We start from the raw sequence: 24,729 nt of genomic DNA, 5'->3' as shown, positions 1-24,729 counted from the left end.
AATGCTCGTCTATTTCAAACGGGATATGTACAATAAAATGCTTTTACGTTAATATTTTTTAAAAATACTTACACTGCTCGAGGGTCGGCATTCGTGCTTTGCTGCTCCCAGAACTTCTTGTGGCTGTAATCAGTCTCGTTCAATAGAATATTCGGGCCGCATTTTCGTGGCCCAAACGACCATATTTTATCCAGTACGTCATCCTTCCACCCCGCTTCGAGAAAGGCTGCTCGCAATTCGTTCTTGAATACCTTTGCTTCTTTCTGCTTTTTATCAGACATGGATCTCTCGTTGGGTTGATTCTCGTCAGAAATATCCTCGTGTTCCCCGTTCTCCTCTGTATACCTGTCGCAGGAGCTGTCCAACAATTTTATCAGATTTGCATTTTTCTCTAACAATTTTGTTACGTTTTCTGGTAGAGGTTTCGCGTCTATCTCAAAACGACATTGCCGGTTCGACGTCCAGACCTCGAGGTTGACTTCCATCGCTTTCTTCTCGATCGCCTCGTTCACCATGTCGAGTTTCGGAGGTGGCACTATGGTCTCGCGGAACGGCACGATCGGATCAGACACGTTAATATCGATCTTGGCGTATCTCAGCTTGAGATCCTCCAGACATCTCTCGAGATGAACCTCACCGGCGGTGCTCAGAACGATCTCGCCAGTCTCCTGCATGTGAACCATGGCGCAGGCGTCCGCTTGGTTCAACAGTTTTAAACCGTTGATGAGCTTCGGCAAGTCGTTGGGATGTTTCGGCTCCATGGCCACTCTTAATATAGGAACCGCGAGGGAAGTTAACTCCGTGAACGAAGGACAGGCGATTGTCGTCGAGAGAGTCGCGGTCTTCAAAACGTGTTCTTCGAGATCACCGATTCCGAAAACATTACCCGCCGGTACGTTACTCACAGTCTCGAGCTCTCTTCCCATGAGAATGTACAATTTATTTACGGTCACCCTCGTGATGTGTCTGCCGGGTTTCAAATCCTTGAGCACGAGGGACGAATCCACCTGCTCACCCGCTTTCTCGCGTTCCAAAGCGATAGCGGGATTATGCTTCGGTCCTAAAACAAACACCTCATCTCCGACCTTTATAGTCCCCGAATATATTCTCGCGAAGGCCACTAATGTACCGTCCAACTTGTCCTCGATGACATCCTCACATTTTACGTCCTGGACGTTATTGGAGACTATTGGAGACGGATCGCGCGTATCTTCCACGTGATTCTCAATGGTGGTAGAATTCTTTTGCTCCAGTCGCTCCGCATGCTTCTGTCGAACGATTTCTCTTCTTTGTGCCAGTTCTTCCGGTGTTAAAGACTTCGGTTTGTTTTCAGGTAGCATGTCTTTCTCCGCTGGAAACATTTTCGAGACGAATATAATAATCGGCGCTTCTGACGATGGACTGCACGATAAGAATGCCTTTTTCAATCGCTGCGTTTCAAAGGGCAGGGCAGAGAAGTCGTTGTTCCCGCTTATCAGTCGCTCGATTTTCTCGTCGGTTAAATTGTGCGGCGCTGGAACATTCTCACATACCATATTGAGACAATTTTGCGCCAGGGGAAGCCACTGCGAGCAAACGGCCTGCAACTGTGCTTTCGTATCTGTGTGCCTCAAGTCGCGGGTTGTCAATTTAATATTTAACTTTTCAGCTATAGTCGGCAATTTATCTTTGTCTTTTCGTATCACTATGGTCTCGTACAGCGCCCAGATATTGTCCAAAATCAATTGCACGAAAAGCGGTTTCTTAGCCTTCTCCTGAGCTCCCTTCATAATCCTCTTCGTTTTGCTATTTATATAAAAATCCCCCCACAATGTCTTACGCAAAACCTTGTCGCTGAATCCCAATTTATTCGAATAAATTTTCGCGAATTCCTTGATACCAAATCCCCAGCCGTCAATTGCGCTAGTGAAAAGTACGTTTCCTTGTTCCGGAGAGAAATATAAATTTGAGTCGTCTAACTCCTCCAAACCTGATTGCCAATCAGCCAGATCCCTCTCGTTCACCTTGCCCGACGTAGCTGCAGTCGTTTCCTCGCGGTCCTCGTCACGTTCCATCACGTCGCTCGCAAATAACTCGCCCATAATAGCGTTTACTTGCTCCAGAACCTGCGTCAAACGCACGTAGGCGTCCAACGGCGTCAATTTCATTTCTGTAATCAGTCGGTCAACTTTATTCAGTACTAAAATCGGCTTCAAACCTTCGACGTAGGCTATAGACAGGGCGCTACGCGTCTGGGGACATACGCCTTCCACCACATCGACTAGGATGACAGCTCCGTCCGACAGTCTGACCGCTGTAGAAACCTCCGAGGAGAAGTCCACGTGTCCCGGGGAATCAATCAAGTTTATCACATGGTCCGTCTCGTTGTGCACGTGATGCAGCGTTATCGAACTGGACTTCATCGTGATCCCGCGTAACTGTTCGTCCGGCCTGCTGTCCAGGTACCTGAGCTTGCCAGCCAGCTTGTTGGATATAATGCCGTTGCTCGCGACGAGAGAATCCGCCAGGGTGGTCTTCCCATGGTCCACGTGCGCCAGGATACATATGTTCCTGATACGCGTAGCATCATTTTGTATCTCGCTAAGCTTCTCTAGGCTGATAAGGCGCATCGTTACTCGAATAAGAACGACGGAGGTAGGAATGCGAAACTAGGCAGGATTATATATACAAATGTACATATAATGTGTGGCTCCTACGTGCTCGTACGCTCTACAATACCAGCGATTGCGATAACGAATGTAAACGCGTGACGCGGCACGATATATACATATAATTCGACCTAAGGCTTATTCTACCGGTGAACGTAGAAAAACGTAAACTTAAGTTAATCGGACCGATATCGCATACGCGCGCACGTAGTTCAGTGCCGCGGGTAAACACTATTTCAGTTTATTCTCTCGCCAACAAAGCGCGTAGGGTTTGTTGAACGCGAGGATGTAACGCAGGTTGAACGGCCTCGCTGTCGTCGTGCGGAACATGCCAGCGGACATCGGTTATCGGCGCGGCGGAACGAGACACGCGCGCGCAACACACACGCGGACACGGGTGAACGACGAGGCAACCGGGTCGGATCCTTTCTTCTCCTCCTCTTCGTCGCCGATGCGTCTCGTAACGCTCGACCAGCGCAGCAGCGGTAGGCGACTGTGACACTTGCCGCCTACTCGGAGAGGTTAGGGCGCACCGGAACGTGAACGTGGACTTGACGCGCGCCGCTTTCCCGCTCTCTCGTCTCGCCTCGTTGTGCTCGCGCGCGACCGACTTTCCAGGTATCCGCCTGCGACACGCTTGAATTCGGCCTGGGACCCTCGATCAACGCGATCCCTCGCTCGTATCGTACGGATATGTACGGATCCACGAGTGTTCAATCGTGATTTTCACGAAACGTGCGGGCGGCGCAGGTATGGACGGCCATATTGCGTCGGCGCATGGCGCGTGGCCGCGTGCAGGGAAGTGCGCGATTCGATTTGCGCATATACGAGACGAAGAGAGACGAATAGCAAAGAAAGAGAAAGACAGAGAGTGGATTATTCACTCAAAAAGAATTTCTTTTTCCCTCCGGCAAAGTCAAGGGTAACATAAACTCCCATTAGTCTAATGAGTCTAATCGATGATCAGCTTGTCAATTATCGTACCGCCAGAGTTGATTAATGAATCAAGTTAGATTAATGTATCTACTATTTCATTTTGCTGGATAAAATTATTTATCTTTTATTGTTTAATTGTAAGATTAGAAATCTTGCTTCGATCAATTAATTCGCTGCTGGTTGAATTGAGCGTCGATTAATCAAAGCTCGCGGTTAGAGTTGTTCTAAGAACGGTGAGACGTTTGATAAAAATGCCGTATTGTCACTCGAGATAAACTCAAGCCTAGTAGTAGTTAGGTAAAGCGCGATCCGCGATCGTGCGCCTTATTTCGAGCGATTTATCGGCGAGTCTCAAGCCCGTTTTACTCACCTACGTTTTCCTCACGCTCATTGCCGCCTAGAACGAAATTTAACGCCTAAATCTCGAATCGGACAAAAAGAAAGAGAAAGGAAACAGGACAATTTCAAAGGGATGTGAAAAGCGTGACAAACAGAACGCAGCCGGGCCGTGGACACGCGCCATTGTTACGCACGGTCACGTGACAAAAACTTCAGAACGAATTTCAGAGCGAACTTCAGACCGAATAATCGGGGCGAAATTTAAAGTCGAACAATTCGTTTTATCTGTTACCTGACGACGATCGAGATTTTTCTGAGATAAACCCAAAAAGACAGATCTTAAACGCTCGTAAACACTCGATAATTTTCACACCTTGCCTAGTGAACATTTTTTTATTACATTTTACGGACCATAGTTTCAGGAGAGATTTCGGAGATTTTAGAGAAATTACTCAGAAGAGAGAGATTTGAGAAATTTAGGAGAAATTATTTAGCAGAGAGATTTGGGACATTCGGAACCGTTTAGCGAACGATTCGATGATTCTTACTATATATAATCTTGTCAAAGATTTGCATGTCTCTTCATATCTCTTCATGTTTCTTACAACATTGTAATCATACGACTGAAAGCTTTTTTTTGTATTCGAATTGTGCTTTCTGTATAATTTCACGGCGCGCGTTACGGCAATTGGAAACGTGTCGGTTATGTATAATTAATTTTATTATCGCAATCACTGTAGGTATGTAGGTACAATGTACAAAATATATCGAGGTGTTCTCTCAAAGACTATAGCGTCAAATTCAATAATATCGTTATCATTAATTAGTTCTTGTATAAAAGACGAATGTCCTTTCTGTCCGTTTATAACAGACCTGCAAAAACTTAACAAAAAAAAAAAACACTATTGTATTCCAATCTAAACAGTACGCGTTAATGAAGATGGATCGTTTTTATTTTTTATCTTTCCTTCTTTCATTGTAATCGGTGTTATAAACTTGTCGCCTTATCTTGGATAGCAAGGAACAAAAAATTGCGAAACCATCCATCTTTTAAAAAGAGATATTTTGATATATGAAAAGCTGTCGATGGAAATTTAAATAAATGCAAAGCAGTAGCGAAATAAAAGTAATTCGATTACATTAACTTATTCATAAATTGATTAATAAGAAAACGACGTTACAAAAACGTGCGATCTCTCAATTAGAGAGAACGTCCTCTTGCGAGGAGTCTACCGGGGTTTTCGTTTTCTTGCGAAGAGCTCGTCCCCTTATGTTGAGAATCGTCTTCGTCACTAGCCATACCGCTCCCGATTCGCTCATGTAGCGCAGCGCGTCCACGAAGCCGCTGATCAAACAATGCGGTGGATAACCGGTTGTCCGTGACTCGATGCCGACCGTTTTCAATGTCGCCTTGACGAACGTCTCCGGAGTAGGCGCCATCCACGTTGCTCTCCTGAGGAAAAAAAGGACAAAAATATTGAGTACGATTGGACAGCGAAAATTGAGCGAGTCAGAAGAGTTTCAAATTCTGTAAGCATTGAAAAATATAATAGAGATAAAATTATTTTACAGCTTCCTTGGAATCAGTCCGTTATGTAAGAGACTCTCACTTGATCTTGGACATCTTTGTGGCGACCGGGCCGGGTAGAACGCACTGGACAGTGACGCCTCTCGGTGCGGCTTCTGTAGCCAGATCGGCGCTGAGCTTGTCGATGTACGCTTTACTGGCGGCGTAAACGGCCAGATATGGGCTCGGGATAGCCGCGGCCATTGAACTCACGTTGATGAGCACCCCTTTCCCCCGCTGCATCATGCCAGGCAGCACCGCTCTCGTGACTCCGGTCATCCCAGCCACGTTCAGCTGCAGTATTCTTGCGATGACTTCCTCCGACACTTTCGTGAACATCTCGGGATGGTCGTAGCTTGCACCGGCATTGTTGACAAGGACACCAACCTGTTGGAAAATATATCGTTATTTTCAAAGAGATAAAATTTTTTATCATTTTACATTTCTTTAAAAAAAAAAAAACAGTCTTCTCTTCATCTTATTTGAGGAATATTTCTATCAATGTGATCGAGATTTACCATGAGTTATATAAGATGTTACCTCCAAGTCCTGCGTCGCTTTTCCGATTTCAGCGTAAACAACCTGGCCTTCGGTTAAATCAGCTTCCACGACGCGAGTCTCCACGCGATACTTCCGCTCGATCTCGGCAGCTGTGTCCTTCAGCTTGGACAAGGATCGCGAGACCAAGACAATGTCCATACCCTGCTCGGCAAGTACATCGGCGAATGCTTTGCCAAGGCCATCCGTCGCGCCGGTTACCACCGCCCATTTGCCTTGCGTTCGGAAGTCAATTCCAAATCCGAGACTCGGGGCGATCAATTTCTTCCACACTAGAATCCCGACCTTTAGGATGAGCCTCAAACTGATGAACGCTACTATCACGAGAAATATCTTCTCCAACCAGACCAGCGCCATTCTATAAAATTCAAGCAACAGCACGTGCGTGTCAGTGGACAGTCACGCAGTCACGCGCGATCGACCTTTAGAATTTGTTTATAATTGATTAATTTAATCGCGGCCAAACAATCGCGAAGCGTGACATCTAACTATCTGTGTTTCTCAAAATAACGATTTAAAAAAAATCACCTGCGTAAACATTTAATTATTTCAGTTAAGCTTTATTTAAATTTAAGTAAATTATCATCACGCCCGGCGTGATTGTCGGACGATATCAACCAGTATACCTGCCAGTCACTGCTGATTTGGCTTTAATGATCTCGTGTCGTATTATCAACCGACATTCGCTTTCGTTATCACACAACATTTTTTGCCTTGCTTTGGAAAAAAAAACCTGTTGCTCATGTCCACCTACTTGGATTTTAATCTTTAACTTTAACTTGTGACTTATCTTTGCATTACTCATCAAATCATGCATTACGTTTTGAATCACTCGTATCAATCTTTGACTGTTTTTCTGCTTAGATTTCATTTCCTTACGCAATTTATTTCTCGTCAGGCGATAGATAAACTCGCTTATGTAATTGATATTCCGATTCTCGAATCACTCACAGAGAAACATGTGATTCTTCTATGCGCATTCGTGCAAGACGAATGTTCAGCGTTTCTCATTTTTCTTCTGGTAGTATCTTTATTTTTTTACATTGCATGCTCCTCACATTACATGTAGATACTTTTATACGCATTCGTGCAAAAGGAGCAATCAGCGTTCCTCATCTTTCTTTCATTACATTTTTAGTTTTTTAAGTTGCAAGATTCTTTCATATACCAGTCATACATAGAGTCGCAGGTGCTTCATCATGTGAATACTGGATGATAAGCACAAATGCAGAAGGCATTGATTCGTTACCATACAATGCAAAAATCAACATACAATATTCATTCGTTATATTGGCAACCCATTACGTTAGTCGCCGTCAAAGAAAAATTGAACCATCGCGTACAGGGGCATAGTCCGACCGTTAAAATTTTCTTATCACGGCGCACAGCGATAATATCATTACATTACTTAGGTAACTCGTGTTTCGAAAGGAAACAATTTGACACACGCATTCTTACACTGAGAAAAAAATGTTGTTAACTTGACTAAAATTTTCAACTGATAATAATTTTTTTAATTGAAATATTTAAGTATTTGAGTCAAATTACGTCATGTTGGATTTAATATGTCGTATTTAATTTAAATACATAAATATTTCAAAAAAAAATTATAATTAGTTGCAAATTTTAGTCAACATTTTTTTCTCAGTGTTGTTTGTCAGGGAGAAATATATAGAAATAACAGCATTCAGACACGATCTACTCGCGTTAGTTGAAGGTTGAATAAATTAAAATTGTCTCATTGGCTTTTCTATTTTTAAAAATAGATACTTAAAAGTTTTAAAATTAACTTTAAAGGCTCATTCTCGCACATTGAAAAATGTAATTAACACAACAGGCAGATCCGCAGAAATTCATCATAAACCTCCCCAGAATTTTATCTCGATGCAGCTTTCTCCAACGTGTTTTTATACTCCAATGCGCGAGGCGATCGTGCCGGAACACTTTCTCACTTTCTCACCTGAACTCGACCTTTACTGACAATCGACTCCTTTTCCGGTTCTCCCAATCATCCAACGATGAATAGTAAACTCCGTTTCTTCACCGGGGATGCACAGCGGTCTGCACTCTCGTCTCGGGGATTAAACGTCAACAAATGTACGCGCGGCAAGGCTGCTCGATAACGACTGACACGTTAGATATATATGTAGCGATATCTCATAAAAATTACGAAGGACAAGGTCGTGCGTGGCAACTGGCAGGTCGACGACTTAACGGTGAACGAGCCAGGACCGGTCGAGAGACGAAAATGCCAAGGTTACCACTTGCGGAAGGGCGACGATTCCGGCTACCTACTTTGATGACTGCCGGCGTTGTACTGCGTTGCGAAAGCGGTCGCGATCGATGCTTTTGTTCGGAATCGGGCTATCAGCGACGCTCGGGAACGCGCGGGCGCGCGCGCGCGGATGCACGCACGCACGCGATGTCAGGGCTGGAACCAGTTCCCACTGGCTCGCCAGGAACGTCCCACCCCGCCGGAGGAAGGTAGCGGTGTCCACGTGGCCGAGCAAAAGATTCGCCGTTCTGAAGGAAAACGGCGGTGGGGAGGACCCGAGGCTGATGAAGAGAGAAGACGATTCTCTCTTTGACACACTTCCGCTCGCGGCCTCCTTCCGCAGACTCCACCACGATTTCTTCGATCTGTGCGATTTCGATGGCCATGATACACTCCAGTTTTTTATAGGCGCAGATAATATTCGAGGAAAAACACCTAGGTGTGCTACTTGAATAAATAATAAGTCGCCTCCGCGTTTTCTCCCGGAATGAGAATGAAGTTTTATGCATAGCCTGATGGGAAAAACGATACACTTTTCCTGATGAAATAATCGACCGACATTTGTTTTGAATAAATATTACCTGTCCTGAATTTCGCAGAAGTCTTCGGACTTGTGCTTCGAACTTTCGGAGTTGTGCTTCAGGTTCTCGTATTTGTGTAACGTTATATTAACTGCAGATGGACGTCCGCACAAATATAATCAGCAACCGCTGCATGCAATATTAAATATTAAATAAAAATTTTTATTGCGTTCATTTCAAAGCTAAAAGCTACAATTTCAATCAAGGAGTAGAGCTTACTCGTACAAGAATATAATTGCGCAAACATGTAATCCACTGATAGTCGCGTAATTATTTTCATTTGTTTTTTTTAGTTTCCTGTATGATGTATGATACAAGCTACAGCAATTATCATTAAGTCGTTACCATTATAAATTGAAATAGCATGTAAATTCAAGTCCGATTTTATTAATTGGGAAAAAAGTTCCAGACACTGAGGTCTAATTTTACTTGCAAATACCATCTTTACAGGCAATAGCGAAATACCTGTGTGAGAAAAAAGATAAATAACGTCATCTCCGAGTGTTTTTTGTCTCGCGTAAATTATGTTTCTAAAAATGTCGGAGAATAGAGTGGAGGTGATGCCGAGAACGTGTTCGAAAACAAGATGTAACGTTTCTCCACAATTTATTCCGTTCATATATACAAAAGGTATATTTTACATACATAATCGCGTGTTTCTAAATACAGTCTTGAACAGTCCTATGTAAAACATGAGGTGGGCACAAAAACATCTCATATGTATTGGGAGACGGACGTTAAGTAACGTCGGATAGAAAGATACGTTACTCTATGTATTTAATACATAGATTATACATAGGAATACGATTGAGAGATAGAAATGCGTCATACATACGTGCGCTCTTTCACTTATCTTTTGATCTATTTTTTAGGACGCCGTATAGCAAAATTATATGGCACAGATGCAACGCCGCACTGCTGAACACCGTGCTCGGATACGTGTTCCAACATAGTTCTATCACACCCAAGACGGTCAGCTTAAGGACGGTCTTGTAGTCGGTGCACCACGCGATGTACGGTAACGTATGGTAGTACCATATGTAGAACTGATAATGCAATGATCTGCTGAACATAATGCCGATGAAATTCGCGACGAAAAGGGGATAGACGAACAGCTGACTTACGGTAGACATGTCCACCTTCTCCTTCTTACGAAGCTGAGGCTTCAATTCCTTCCCCACGTACTTCAATTTCGCGTACGATTTCATGTAGGTGATCCAAACGGGCGCGCAATACAGCAGCGTCAGCATGTGCAGAAGCAACAGAGAAACGTGCAGGTAAGGATGAACGAATACCTCCTCGGGGAGGAACCTCCAGTTCACGGTCCACTTGAACTCGAAGACTCTACCCAAGTTAAAAGCGCCCTTTATATAAGCGATAGGGTTCTCCAGCAAGAACGGAAGACCAAGAATCAGCTGTATTAACGCGCAGATAGACAGATGTAGCAGTGTTTTGAGCGTTCCCAGCGTGCACAGGTAAGCGACGAGAAGCGCCGGTGCGAACAGCAGGATGTTCATCTTGACGGACACGGCGAGGCTGTACAGCGCGCTACCCAAGTACCAGCGGCTGTCCAGGAACGCATTGATAGACGCGTACAGCAGCACCATCGCCACCGGATCGTTGAAGAGCCTCAGAACGAATATCGAATGTATTCTGTAGGAGGTGCAGCACATCAAGATGATGACGTAGGGCGGCACTTTCTTGGTTCGCGCGTAAATCCGGAAGACCAGCATCAGTGTGATCACGTACAACGCCGCGAAGAAGTACTGCGCTATCCTTATATTGGCCCCGCGCGAAGTTATGTAGTAAAGACCGGAGAAAACGTAGACGAAACCGGCGGGGTAAACCAGCGGCCCAGTGTCGCCCCGCAGTTTTGAGTAGTCCGTCGTGCCGTTCAGGAATCCCCCGACTTCCTGCATGTAGGCTCGCCAGTCGATCTCGGTGTACCGCACGATATAGATGACCAGTACGTTCAGAACGATCTCCAGGTAGATAAACAGCTTCGCCGTTAACGGTATCTTTCTCGGGTCGGTGAGGAAGGCGACGAGCTGCCGCCAGTCCAGGTAATTCTCCAGCCAGCCCTTGTTGCCCCTCCTCGAGGACCTACCGGCATTGAGGTTAGGCCTCGCCTCCCTACGAGGCGCCATCCCGCCTGCAACACGCGTGACACGCGTCTCCCGTTATCAAACATGTATAAATAGATTCATGAGAGATCTTTAACAGCGAATATTACCTCGGTTGCTTCTCCGTGATCCCGTGATTAACCTGAGAGGTTAGCCGGACGGCTTACGATCGGTTCATCCGCGTGACGACGAGTAACCAGCTCGTTGGAACGGTAATCCGTCACTTTTCATCATTAATCTCTCACGGCAGCCGCGGGGAAGGTACTCCTCCTTCGTGTCCCACTTGCCCTGCTTGCCCAGTGATAAATCTGTGTTTTCCTCGGTGCAAATATTCGCCGAACCCTTTCGGAGTAAACATGGCGATCGCAAGGTAAACAGAGCCGCTGTTCCGCAACGGTTCCCGTTCGTCGCAGCTGAACTTTCCGTATCGCTCGTCTCTTTCTTCCAACCGGCCCGGTCGTTCGGCCGTTTCACTCCGAGTGCAGAAAGTGCGGCGCGGTGCACGAACCTCTCCCCATGGCCGCGCGCGAAAACGGTCAATCGCGCGGCGGCGCGCGCGACCCTCGACGACGTCACGACCAATCGGCGCGCGCCAGCTGGGATTCCGGGTTTTTGACAGAATCCAACGTGTCGCGAGGCGCGGAGGCGAGCGTGTCGCGGAACAATTCACGGAGCAATCGTGCGTGTGGATCGTGTGGATGAATTAAAGTCGCCGCGCGTCGCCCAGCTGCCGAACGACAGAGGCCTCGCATCGGGAGAACATCGTCGATTTTCAGTCCGATCGCAACGGTATGTGGCTCGCGCGAAGGTAACCTAGCCCCACCGGAGGCACGTACGCGTCAACATTTCGACATTCCGCGTTTTTTTCCCCCGTTGACGATCTCGCGAATCTCCCCGTCGTCACCCTCGCGTTTTCGGCGACCGCGAAATTGCAAGTAGGACTCTCGCGAGGATTGGAGTAACCTTGGAACGTCTTCCTCTGTAGCGTCTTCCGGGACGTAACAGGGACGTCGCGATTTCGTTGGATCGGGGCGACTTCGATCAAGCTTCGATTAATTTAAGTCGCCCTTAGTGACGAGAATTTGTAACGTTGCGAAGTGACGTGGCGAAAGATTCGCTCTAGTCGGCTTTCTCTCGTCCCCCTTTTGTGAGAGATAAATTGTTTAATGCGTTGTCGAAACTTTGTATGATAGGGTGATAATTGAGTACGTTAATGTTTATTTATAAGCGCATTTTAATGATTCAATAATGTTATTGTTAACAGAACACAATAGAACAGGAAGATGAATACGTCAGTGTCGCTGGTACTTTCCGTATTCCTCGGAATCGTGTGCGCCGTTACGGCGTTGAAAGAAGGTGATTGCGAAGGTAAGAATCTCTCTGAGATGTTTATCTTTATATTTAAGTTTATGCGCAATTTTATGGCGTTCCTTATTCTTATACTATTTTACAGTATGCGTCGCCGTTGTGGACAAGTTCAGTCAGACACTATCGGCAGACGTTAAAAGTGACCCCAAGAAGATCGAAGCAAAGTTTCGAGAATACTGTAAAGGCACTAAATCAAAAGAAAATAGATTTGTAAGTATAAACTTGTGTGGAGACGAAATTAATATAGACATTCCCTCGATTATTTATTTAAAATAATTGCAATTATTGCTTATGCTTTCAGTGCTATTATTTAGGTGGGTTAGAAGAATCTGCCACCGGTATCTTAGGCGAGCTCAGTAAACCACTGTCATGGTCTATGCCCGCGGATAAGATATGCGAGAAATTAAAGAAGAGAGATGCTCAAATATGCGATTTGAGATTCGGTATGTATAACATTCGCGCGCTGTCGTCATTCTTATTGCGGATACAAAGTCGACCGTCCCATGCGAAATTGACATTTTTGTTTCAGAGAAACAAATCGATCTCAATACGGTAAATCTGAAGAAGCTGAAGGTACGCGACTTGAAGAAGATCTTGAATGATTGGGAAGAGACGTGCGAAGGTTGTATAGAGAAGACAGACTTTATCAAACGAATTGAGGAGCTCAAACCCAAGTACTTTAGCGGTAGCTCGAAGTCGGAGCTTTGAAGGAATGTTCTCAATTTAGACAAGCAATTACGTTAGGATGGCTAAAATTTCTGTTTCCTTAACCTACGCAGGAATTGTTTACAGCATTTACAGGATATGTATTTATCCGTGTCTATATACGATTCGCGTATACAGCTTTGTTTTGAAAAAAATTTTCTTTTGAACAAACTGTCCAACGACAGTCTCTTAAACTAAGATATTTAGTTTCTATTGAATGGTGTAGAAATTACCGTAAAGCGAAAATTAGCATGAGACAAATGATAATGGGCAATGAAAGCTTTGTTTTTGATCGCAACGTTTTTATATCTCAGTAATTCCGAGGGACAGTAACCTGATTTTCTCCCTGAGGCAGCCATGCTAATAATGAATCTATTTTATCGAAGGTGCTCCATTTTTATGACATCAACTTTAGGTGTAAATTAATATATACAGCGTTTATATACGAGAAATTATTTTCACACAGTATTTACTTCATTGCTCTTCCTCAGGTAGTGTGGTAATACGCAAATATGTTTGTATGATATGTCCGAAAATGATACTCCGTACCAAAACGCGTTGTATGGTGTCGAACGATATGTGTAAGAGGTACTTTATCCACAACACCGTTGTATATTATTGTATATTATTACGAAATTAGATTTCTTTTTCATTATCCGTTATGCACAAACCACAAACAAAATGTACAATTAAACTTATGGAGTATCTCTCATGGCCAGTATCGATGAACCGTCTTACTTGGACGTGCAGGCTTAACAATGCCAATTTTTGAGATAATAATTATTTGTATCGATATACACCAACTTTTTCAGTAAAATGAAACAAAAAAAAGAGATGATAAAAATGTGTACTCGAAGTACAATATCCTAAAATTAACAATTACGATAATTCGCGCGTAACTCATTGTAGATAAGGTATTACCGCATATCGCATAATGTACCACTCCGGAAATTCCAAACTGAATTATTTATTTCGTGATAAGACTGCGTAATTACGTTTTCTATATTACATTCGTGAGCCTTGATACAAGAGGTCAGGAAAAAATAAAAAAAAAAAGCATGTGTGTTGTTACAAAAGTGGAGATGTCGTTTTCCTCTTTACGAGGCGTTGTATTAAATCCCTCGTGGCCACCCTGAATTACATGCTCCTACTTCCGTCACATTTCGGCAACTCGCTCCACTTCCCATCGGCTTGACACGTAATCAGTCCCCGCTTTTTACCGTCAGGACACACGTATGTCAATTGATCTTGAAACAAGTAGGAACGGCCGTAGAGCGCGATTCCCTGCTGGACCTGTGGTTTGCCACACGATATTTCTGCAAGTGATAGTGATCATAGTGAGATTCGGATAGATTTAAATTCGTTCAATGTGCCAAGATCGACAGATCTGCAGCTTCTTTTTTTATATAATGGATACGCACTCGAACATCTGCCGTTCAATCTGGACCACTTTCCGCTTCCTAAACATCTCAGGCTCGCTTGTCCGAATACATGATAACCCGGAACGCATTGATAAGAGATCATATTGCCGAAAGTGTAATTCCGAGTTCCGCTGACGTCATTCTTCAGTACCGCGTTAGCGAGAACCGGCGGGTTTCCGCATGCCACAGCTAGAAACGTTCAACATTTTCAACTTAGATGAACTGAGAGCTTTCGTAAACAATTTAAAGAGGAGGAACATACGTTTGCAGGAAGGTAAAGCGGACCATCTGGCGTCCGATAAACAAACAGATCGTTCATCACCCTCGAGAATATATCCATGACGGCATTTGAAAACCACAACACTGTCGAGCGCTCTGCGATCGTTCACGTCATCGGTGTTGTTGCTGTCATCAATATATCCAAACTCTGGAATCTGAAATTGTAATTTTATTCTGGAAATATGAATATGTCAAACTTTAAAATATTGCGTGAAGAAAAGATCGTATATATTTCTCTTTCTTTTATTATTTTTCAGTCTTGCGACACCTCGTTAATTTTATTTATTCCTATATTGACATTATCCGTTGACATTTTCAACAAAACTTACTTGCGGAAGCGTGCATGATCTATCGCAAATATCTGTCGAATTATTCAGCAGCTGTTCGAGTATAGACTCTTTCAGCGATAAATTCGAAACTTCCCATTCTGCAATCTCGTTGCACGCCCATGTTATATTCGAGATCGTCTCGTTGGCGATCAATCTGTGCAGGTTCATCTGCACGCCATTTCGACATGTTAAGACTATTCGTCGCCCGTAACTGCTTCCCTCGACGAGGATCTCGAAGTCTTTGTATGCGCGCGTAACGTTTTCCTCGCTGTACCATTTCTCGAGCAATGTCGCATCTGCGTAGCTGTTCTCCAAGGCGGTTTCGTTCTCTAATCTCTTGAAAAATTTAAAAATCGGATGATCCGCGACAGAACAATTACGCGGTTCGCAGGAAGCAAAAGTCGAGGACCATCTCTCTTCCTCGGTACACGTTCTGACCCGGTCTCCGATTAGTTCGTATCCCAGATCGCAGACGACGGTGATTTCCACGCCGGAGACGAACGTTTCCAGGGAGATCCCGTTCGCCGCGTCGCTCTCGTTTCTCCTCGTCTCTCTTCGATCAGGCTCCAACGTGGCATCATCTCCTTCTATTGGAATTTCGACCGTAACGTTGTCTTCTTTCCTGAGGAAGATTCTCGCATTTGCCACGCGATTCGGCCGGGAACACGTCCGCGAGATGCAATCAGGGACGAAGCCCGTCCAGGTGCCGTTTACAGAACACTGTAGCTTGAATTCCGTCAGCAGATTGTGATTTCCGCGAAACTTGTAGCCGCGATGGCAGAAAAATCCTACGATGTCGCCGTAGCGATACGTTCTTTCGGAGGGGTCGTCGATCATGTTTCCCTCGGGATCACGAGCCGGGATCCGGTCGGAATTCGGAGGGACGATGTAGCCGTGCTCTATTCTACGCTCACAGAATGTTAAACAGTTCTCAAATGTCCGTTAAACTAAACTATTGCACTTTTTGGACAAATTCGTAATTTTATTTAATAAAATATCGTTAGTGTGATCAAAGTATGTTTAAAGAACGCACTGTCTTGGCGGAGGGCATCCGTAGGGCGTGCAAGACGGCCTCTTGTGATCCCAGACGCCAGTCTCCAGACAGGTCAAGTACCTCTCTCCTGTTAAACGGTACCCGGGATTGCACTTGAACTCCAGCTGCTGTCCAGCCTGAAATAATTGAACAATCCGCTCGAAAATGTAGGACGTTTCAACGTCACGACGTTTCCTTCTTGAAGTACCTGTATTATCGTGACATCGTCTCTCTCGTTCTCCTCTAATATGTATTCTATGTCTCCATTTTCCGGGGCAAGCAGATTCTTACACGTCGTCCCTGTCGAAAGACGCAAATTTTATAGTCATTAAGATTGAATCTCGAATTATATTAGCCGCATTTTTATTCTCACGCTTAACGGCGAAGCTCTCAATATCTTAATTCCGGTACGACCGTTACCTATGCAGAGCGGAGGCAGCCCGATCCATCTGCCGTCGGAATTACAGATGCGATGGGGGTTTCCGTGAAGCTCGTAGCCCTCGGCGCATGAATAGTGTATCTCGTCCTCGAACGAATACGAGTCTCCGTGAATACGTCCACGTGGAAAGTACCCCGGGAAGCCGCATTTTATTTCTTCAAACAAAGAAACCGGAATCTTTAGCCTCGCGGTCAAATCAAATCTATTCCAATTAATGATTGAAGAACAATGGCCATTCTGTCCTTCTTCTTTAAAACGCTGTAAAACGATCACCGGAGGGGACCGGAACTTACTCGTGCAGATCGGCGTATCGTATCCCTCCCATTGGCCGTGCTTGAGGCACTTCCTCCCGAGGGATCGATGTTCCTCGCCACCGAACCGAATCATGTATCCGTTGTCGCAGTAGTACGTTACCTCGGACAGATCCTCGCTCACTTTAATGTTACCTTTGAAGGGCACCACGGGCAAAGGGCAATCGCGACAAAATGGGCTGGCTAAGATCTGAAAACGTGAGATATCGTCGTTAAACCCAAAAGAGAGAAGAGGACTTTGTAGCTTGACAATTAACGCATAATTACAGCAACGTCACCCTGAATGTACTGCTGCATCTGCGCCCAGGCCATGAGGTTTCCGTGATACTTCTCGCAAGTGTTCCACAGTTTCGTCACGTCACTGTCGTCCAGAAAAACGTCCCACATGTCCAGCAAGCCGAGCATCCCTAGAAATGCCTCCGATTCGGAGAAACCGCCGCCCATGCGATCCTGTTCCTGTCCGATGACGAAGGATCCGTTGGCTGAACGGGTTAATATCCGGAATTCCATGATTTGCTTTAGGCGGAGATAATTCTTGATTAAGTGCGTTGTTACCTCGCACGACGGTTCCCTGGGCCAGACCGACGCCGCTGTCTTTGAGGATTCCATCGACGGACACGCGCCAGGAACCGCGCTCGCTCTCCCAAGTGACGCACAGGAAGTGCCAGTTACCATCGTTGATCTTGACGTCGGTGACGACCTTCTCCCCGTTAACGTACAAGACCAATCTGCAACGATAATTAATTCGGGAGAATTAATCGCGAGTTTGAACGCGTGTTGGCATTCGCGTTTTCCGCAAATAGAACTATACTGGTGAATTTTTCAGCGAGAATTTCCACGAGTAATTTACCCGTTATAGTCTGTCAGCGTGAAGGCGTTGTCGTGAAACGTCGTGGCGTACGACAATACGGTGCCGTAATTAAAAGTGTCCATCGATTGCAACCACAGGCAAACGGACAGCTGCAATTGATAAATTCGGTAAAACGTGTTCATTATAATTCTCCCGAATTTTTCTTCGATTTACCTGAAGGAGATCCCTCGCGGGTCCTTTGACGGCCACGTAATCTGTCGTGCCGGACTTAGTGAAGTGCATCACGTAGTCGGACGACAGTTCTGCGACCGTCAAAACAGTCCTTAATAAATATTCCCTGCATTATCTATTTTAAGTTATTATCTAAAGAAGAGACTAAAACAGCTTCAAAAAGAAGAAATTAACAAATAAAATATTCCAGAGTTGAAGTTTCAACTTGCCGGTTTCGCAGTCGTGTCCCGTGAAGGGAACCGGGCATTCGCAGACATAATCGTGCACGTGGCTGATGCAGCGTCCGTTGTTCAGACAAGGCGAGCTCTCGCAGCGGTCGATCTTGGTCGCGCAGTCCTCCCCCGTGTATCCGTCGGGGCAATCGCACCTGGACCGATCGTACATCGAGCCTCAGATCTCACGTTTCACGGCGTGAAATTACGCGAACTACCCACCTGTAACTTCTCCGCGTCGCGTTCTCCTCCTGGAGATTGACGCAAATCGCGTTCGCGTGGCACGGCAGCCAGTCGCAGGGTAGCAGGTTGCAGTGTCGACCCAGGAAACCGGATTTGCAGAGGCACTGCCAAGTACCGTTCACGGTACGGCACGCGGATCCCTCCTCGCAGGGCGTGAACTCGCAATGATCCATCGGAACCTCGCAGAATTGACCTGAACGACACGTACAGGTGAAAAGACTCGCCGTAAGCGTTATTAATGAGAAACAATACCTTCGAATCCATCCCTGCACTCGCAAGCGAAATCACTTTCGGTGCTCACGCATCTTCCACCGTTCTGGCAAGGATTGGTGGCACACTCGTCCACGTAGATCTGCGAGAATTGATTTGCTGATTTTCTTCATCCGGATTTTATCGTTTCGAGTGTCTGATTGGCGTTCTTACCTCGCAATTAGCGCCTGTGTAACTGCTTTTACACGCGCATTCATATGTTACAGAGTTATCGGGATGCTGCTGCGTCTCGCACACTCCCTCGTTCAAGCACGGCGAGGAGCCGCACGGATCTTTAAAGCCCTCACATCTCGATCCTGAAAGAATAAATCGTACAGCGAAAATGCAGATTAATTTTATTTTGAGACAAAATAAAAGAGCGATTATAAATTATTAGTTCAATTAATTTAATTAATTTATTAACATTAATAAAATTTAGGAGAAAGAGAGAACTAAAAAAGATTGTGACTAAGTAACTGCGCAACCTACCCACATAATATTCGCGACACTCGCAAACGTAGCCGCTTTCATCTCGTAGGCATTGGCCACCATTTACACACGGATCCGTTCGACAGTCGTCGATTTCCTCGTCGCGGATCGGCAGACAGTCATTGACGTCCGTGGAGCCGCGTCTTTCCGTCGTCGCGCTCGATGGACACGGCAAGCACTGAATCTGTCCGTAATTTGGCTGATAGAACCCGATGTCGCACATGAAACAAGGTTCCATGCCCACACGCAATCCGTGGTAGCGTTTGCGCCGAGAGTAATATCCTGGACGGCATACGGCTGCAGGGAAAGAAAGGGAAATATATTACGATGTCGAGTCTGGCGTTTCCATCTTGCTTGAAGATCTTACGAATGCAATTATTCAAGGATTTCGCGTGCATCCTCTTCGTGAAGGTATACTCTGGACAAGGCACGCACGTCAACGAAGCGGTCTCATTCTGGTACTGGCCGTAAGGGCATGGCTGACAGGTCCTGGTAGATGAATTGTAGAAAGTGCCCGCGGGACATTTCACTAAAAAAAAAAAAAAATATTGGAATTGGAATATATTTGTAAAATACATGGATAGATCTTTGTATAATCAAAAATGCATGTTTCCGTCTTCTTTCGCGCTCACCGCAACTATGTCTTTTCAGCACACTTCCGGGATCACAAAGGTCCTGTGGCTCCTTGAACACGAGATGCAGATTCAGAGCGAGCCTCGCGATCTCCTGGTTGGTTCTATTGTCCAGCAAGTCCAGCTTTCCCATCTGTGCCATCGCGTCGATCCTCTCCCTCAGCTTCTGCACTCCCCGTTTAGGATTCTCGAAGTTCTCCTCGATTATTTTACCTACAGGAGATTTTTTTGCGCGTTATCTGACATATTTCACGGACGGGAGAGATTCCTCTCTTACCTATAAACTTGAACTTGATCTCTATCCTATCTCTTTTCCGCTTGTTGGATCTGGTATTATTTTTGTTCGAATCGAGGCTCAATCTAGCTGCGCGTTTCAATTTCTCGAACATTATCGTTTCGGTATTTCTGGAGATATCGGTGGACCGAGTTCGTTCGTACTCGGGCTGGAATCTTCGTCTTCTTATCAGATTATCCTCGAAATTCTTCGACGACGAAAGATCGTCTTCGCACTTAGGATCGAAGCTGATTAGATTACACTCGATGTCATTGTCGCACATTCCCAGCAGTTTCAATTTCAAGTCATTAGCAACGTGCTCGCTCAACTAGAAGGAACAATATTACATGAAAATTATACACCTACTTCAACAATTAGTATTATTATACGTTAAATATAAACGCTCACTTCGCGAAGAACCGTTTGATTGTCGCATATCTCGCTCCCATTGCCTTGCAATATCACGTTCCCATCCTGAGATACTGTCTTTGGCGTTTGTGTTTCTAGTCGACAGAAGAGATAAAATGCCAAATGATTGACGACCTTCGATAAACTCGGCATAAATACCTGAACATTCCAGCAGGTGATTATTTTCCCATGTGTGACCGCTCAAGTTACATCTCAACAGCAACTCGTCGTTAACGATATCGAGGTTCTTTGGCTCGATAGCAAAGTCGTAGCCATCCTCGCAAGCTACGACGCATCGCGTCTCGCGATCGCCTGACGAAGAACAGTTTAGCCGACCGTTCACCGGTGCCCTCAGACTTTTACACACGTCTGGGAAAATCACACAATACCAATTGTTATAGGCACATGTTGTTAAATACAGCCGTTAATGAAGAAACATGCACCTTCTACAGTAATGTTCAACACGCAGCTTGCCCGATTGCCGTACTTATCCGTCGCGTTATAGAAGATCTTCGTGCGGCCGATCGGGAAGAGATCCTTTCCAGGTTGATGACTCTGATTGACGTTCACGGAAATCCTCGAATTGTCGTAGAAAACCGGCTCGTCCCACGTCACATTCGCGAGTCCGCTGTCGAGATCGGTATAGAACGTCGGTGGATCGTCGACACAATTCTCGATTGTCGGTGGTTCTCTGTCTGCGAAGAAATTGAAAAAAATATTAATTTCTCTCATATTCTTCTCGACATGTTAATTGTTAACCAATCGTCCTTTCGACGGGTTTCTCACATCGCCTGCGACTTACCGAGGACTTTAATCTTGAATTTGCATCTGGCCTTGTTGCCGCTCGCGTCCTGCGCGACGTACACGACGACGCGCGTGCCGATCTTCGCCTTCCAGGGCAGGACAACGTGAGGTTTCGTCCACAGTATGGGCGACTCGTCCGCATTGTCGGTCACCACGGGCACCGTCCAGTTCACGTACGCGTAGCTCTGTCCCTTCGCGGTCTCCTCGACAATCTCAGCCGGACACTCCATGGAGGGCGGTGTCTTATCTGTACATTGCGTTCAAAGTATGTATCGCGCCTTTAACTAATTTAATTTATAGGCAATTCGGTCGAGGCTTAAATCTAATCATGTTTCTCGTGACAAAAAGGCTCGATTTCGATATTAACCCACGCAACGATTGACGCTATGACGCTGGGACCAGATCCCCGTGCGTCCGGTGCATGATCTGCTGGTGGGTCCTTCTAGGACAAAACCCTCGTCGCAGACGATTGTGCAGTTGGTAGCAAAGGGGACCTTCGCCGGGCCGGTGCACATCTCCGGGGTGACGTCGCCGTTCGCGATTTGCGGCAAAGGCTCGCATTTCACAGCTACCGTAAGAGACACAGCGTTTCTGTTAATCCCCCGATAAGTACTTACAGGATGTTGAAAATATCGTTCTTTTTTTCTTTACCTTTGCACGTGACTTTCAGGCCGTCCCAACGGGACAACGGCAGACAGTTGCGCACTTTGCTGCCGCGAAGCTGATAGCCGACGTCGCAGCGGAATTGGCAACGCGTGTCGATCGGATACACGGTGGAGTTCTCCTCGAACTGGTGCTGATAGTCCTCGTCGTGCTCGCATTTCACGCGGCCGTGCGTGGGCGCGCGTAAAGCCGGACATGTCTTCAGCAAGCACTGCGGCTCGTTGCCGGACCAAGTGCCGTTCTTGCCGCAAAGCCGGATGCTGTCGCCCGTGAGGTGGAAGCCGATCCTGCATCTTACGCCGCATGCCGCGTGCACCACGTTGCTGCAGGCGCTCGCCTTCACCAGATACCCGTTTTCCGGGATTCTCAGCTTCGGGCACGTTATAGCTGAAAAATGTATATCCACCTTATCTCGCGAATAATTGCTGCTGTGCTAACAATCGCGCGAGGAGCCTTGGTATCTATCCAATTAAATATCACATAACGATTCCAGGTTTGTTATGAATGCACGTGTAAATTACCCTCGCACTTGTGACCGTCCGTGGTGAATCCGGAGGCGCACACGCAGTCGACCACCGAAGTCGCGGGTACCTTGACGACGACGTGATTCGCATCTGGACAGGGTACACACGCGGCGGTGGAATCCCCGGAGGTATTTCCCAAAGCGTACGTCCCGTTTGGGCAAGCTGTCGCGGGCACGCAAAGAGAGAACTTCCGGAATAAAATGTATATTATCCGAATTATAAATATACGAAAATATAGAAAATAATATAAAAATAATATAGAAAATAAAATAGAAAAAAGACGTAATATCTAGTGAATCAGGCGTGTCAATGATCGGCAGATCAAGACGCGTTTCAACCTACGTTGACAGGAGCCTCTGAGACCGGAACCGAAATAGCCGGGTGGGCAGATGCAGGCGTAATGGCCAGTTGCAGTACCACAGGTGCAGGTCGCCAAGTCGCCGCAGCAGGTTTGGTTTAACGTGCTATCCGAGCAAAGGCCGTTGCAATCGGTCGGCAGAGTCAGGGCCACGTATTGCCCAGTCTTCAAGTCTGCGAAATTTGTCACTTAAAACCGGTTCCTCTTATACGGAATATTTATAAAACTCGACATGCAACATAGCTTTCAATGGAAAGAGACGCACCGCGATGCAGGGCGCGACGCGCCAAGGCCTCGAATTCCGCGAAGCTGTCGAGGAAGTAGCTGTGCGTGTATCCGGGATGGCTGGCGATGTCGTGCAGCTCCTCCACGTTCCCCGTGCGTATACCGAAGGTGAACACGGTCGCTCCCGTGTTCTTCAACAGGTCGGCCGCGGGTCGCGGGTCTCCGCCGTTGCTGAAGCCGTCGGTTATCAGGAACACCACCTTGCTCGCCGTTTCGCGACCTTTCTCTAGGATCGCCTTGCAAACAGCGGAAACGGCCGGTTAGACGTGATTTATCGAGCTCCAATCGATTTTCGTTAAAAAAGACGACGCGTTATCATCTCACTATCGCGACATTGGCGAACGGAATCGATGATACTTACTAGCGCCTCGAGAAGCGCGCCGCGCGTGTAAGTTCCCCCGCCGCTGTAGGTGATATTGCTGAACTGTTTGTTCAGCAAGTAACACTTGTGATCGTTGGGCCCGTGTCTGGAGATCTGATCGACGTTGCGGTACACGTTGCCCCGACCGCCGAAGGTGACCAGGGCGATCCGCGCGGCCGTCGCGTCCACCGTAAAGTCCGACAGCAGCTTCGTCACGAAATTCAGCTCGCTGCGGAAGTTCTCCGCGCCGACCGAGCCGGACGCGTCCACCAGGAACACCATTTCCACCTGGTACCGAATCGTCGGTGCGCTCGGATTAATCGGAACATCTATCTCTCTACTTTTCTTAAACTTCGTGTTAAGTTTCGTTAAGAGCAAAAAAGGGGAAAAAATATAATGTCAGATCTGTCTTATCTGTCTTGGTATCTCTACCTGTTCGGTTTTATTTCGCAATTGGTCTATGTGCATTTTGAAAAGGCGCGACAGGATGTCCGCTTTTCTCTTCAGCATCCTGTCGGCGTCGTCCAGATGCTCGTACCAGTAACGCTGATCCCCGTTCGTCTGGTTGGAATTCCGGCCCAGGAAGATCGACGAGACATTGTTATCGCTAATACCGATATCCAGATCGCCGTTCGATTCTCCGTCGACGTCGTCGACGCGCTCGGCGATAATTGAAAATAAAGAAAGCACTCCAACTATCAGCGGTAAAACTCTTGAGAATCCCATTGTTATGTTTCACGATCACAAATGATATCCAGCGATATCTCGCATTTAAAGACGAGCGTTAAAATTCTTGCTTTATATTATTGCGTCTATTTACAGATCGGAGGCGATTGGAGAACACATCTTCTTCCCGTTCTTCGGCAGAGAGGAGAGAAGAAGAGGAAGAAGCTTGTACGCGTCTAATTCAAGTTTCTACCGTTTCAAGGACCTCGTTTTTGCAATCATCGTCGCAACCACGAAGGAAACCGGATGGAATCAGCGTCGCGGGAACTACTCCGGTACTCCGGTTCTCTCGGGAACCAGGGAATCCAAGATCGCGAAAACACGGATGGAGACTTGGAGACTCGCGGCGGGTCAGTCGAATAGAGACGAGGACGTTACTGAGAGCGGCGAAAAATCGCCGGCTGTAAAAGAGCATAACGTCTTCGACGCGAAGACAAGGGGGCCTCTGTTCCGTCGAGTTCCTTGACGCGCGCGCGTGTCTGTGAGTGGTCCACGCGGCTGCTCGATCGGTCCCCTCGATCCGGATTGTACTCGCCCGTCACAGGCT

General features: G+C 46.3%; 5 protein-coding genes across 5 annotated transcripts in view; 1 reads left to right on the top strand and 4 right to left on the bottom strand.

Moving 5' to 3' along the window:
- Window positions 1-3,413, bottom strand: part of LOC139814530 (elongation factor-like GTPase 1) — a 34,334-nt gene extending 30,921 nt beyond the window's left edge. Inside the window, exon 1 of the mRNA XM_071780843.1 lies at window positions 73-3,413. Coding sequence (XP_071636944.1) covers window positions 73-2,609 — 2,537 coding nt within the window. The 5' untranslated portion in view covers window positions 2,610-3,413. The remainder of the gene's footprint in view (window positions 1-72) is intronic.
- Window positions 3,414-4,626: 1,213 nt separating this feature from the next.
- On the bottom strand, window positions 4,627-8,577 carry LOC139814540 (very-long-chain 3-oxoacyl-CoA reductase). The gene is made up of 4 exons (XM_071780859.1): window positions 8,009-8,577; window positions 6,031-6,406; window positions 5,534-5,877; window positions 4,627-5,376 (listed from the first exon to the last, which is right to left on the bottom strand). Exons 2-4 carry the CDS (start codon window positions 6,403-6,405, stop codon window positions 5,121-5,123), a joined length of 975 nt encoding a protein of 324 aa, XP_071636960.1. The 5' UTR covers window position 6,406; window positions 8,009-8,577; the 3' UTR covers window positions 4,627-5,120.
- A 916-nt stretch (window positions 8,578-9,493) lies between these two features.
- Alg3 (Alg3, alpha-1,3- mannosyltransferase) lies at window positions 9,494-11,412 on the bottom strand. The gene is made up of 2 exons (XM_071780855.1): window positions 11,138-11,412; window positions 9,494-11,056 (listed from the first exon to the last, which is right to left on the bottom strand). The coding sequence occupies exon 2, from the start codon at window positions 11,049-11,051 to the stop codon at window positions 9,750-9,752; it is 1,302 nt and encodes a 433-aa protein (XP_071636956.1). The 5' UTR covers window positions 11,052-11,056; window positions 11,138-11,412; the 3' UTR covers window positions 9,494-9,749.
- Window positions 11,413-11,625: 213 nt separating this feature from the next.
- Manf (mesencephalic astrocyte-derived neurotrophic factor) lies at window positions 11,626-14,181 on the top strand. Its single transcript, XM_071780863.1, has 5 exons — window positions 11,626-11,816; window positions 12,292-12,395; window positions 12,481-12,605; window positions 12,697-12,838; window positions 12,925-14,181. Exons 2-5 carry the CDS (start codon window positions 12,311-12,313, stop codon window positions 13,101-13,103), a joined length of 531 nt encoding a protein of 176 aa, XP_071636964.1. The 5' UTR covers window positions 11,626-11,816; window positions 12,292-12,310; the 3' UTR covers window positions 13,104-14,181.
- Window positions 13,487-24,694, bottom strand: LOC139814529 (sushi, von Willebrand factor type A, EGF and pentraxin domain-containing protein 1). Its single transcript, XM_071780842.1, has 31 exons — window positions 23,889-24,694; window positions 23,457-23,744; window positions 23,076-23,331; window positions 22,795-22,983; window positions 22,450-22,614; window positions 21,917-22,315; window positions 21,633-21,833; window positions 21,264-21,512; window positions 20,905-21,156; window positions 20,621-20,830; window positions 20,462-20,556; window positions 20,057-20,381; window positions 19,780-19,992; window positions 19,515-19,676; window positions 19,148-19,444; window positions 18,833-18,975; window positions 18,662-18,761; window positions 18,389-18,602; window positions 18,164-18,321; window positions 17,937-18,025; window positions 17,763-17,872; window positions 17,468-17,640; window positions 17,180-17,394; window positions 16,895-17,102; window positions 16,583-16,756; window positions 16,371-16,462; window positions 16,163-16,299; window positions 15,130-16,033; window positions 14,784-14,955; window positions 14,522-14,710; window positions 13,487-14,416 (listed from the first exon to the last, which is right to left on the bottom strand). The coding sequence occupies exons 1-31, from the start codon at window positions 24,180-24,182 to the stop codon at window positions 14,238-14,240; spliced, it is 6,852 nt and encodes a 2,283-aa protein (XP_071636943.1). The 5' UTR covers window positions 24,183-24,694; the 3' UTR covers window positions 13,487-14,237.
- Window positions 24,695-24,729: the final 35 nt, after the last annotated feature.

This window comes from Temnothorax longispinosus, chromosome 6 (genome assembly GCF_030848805.1).
Source record: "Temnothorax longispinosus isolate EJ_2023e chromosome 6, Tlon_JGU_v1, whole genome shotgun sequence".
NCBI lineage: Eukaryota > Metazoa > Arthropoda > Insecta > Hymenoptera > Formicidae > Temnothorax > Temnothorax longispinosus.
This window is presented reverse-complemented; position numbering and strand designations above follow the sequence as displayed.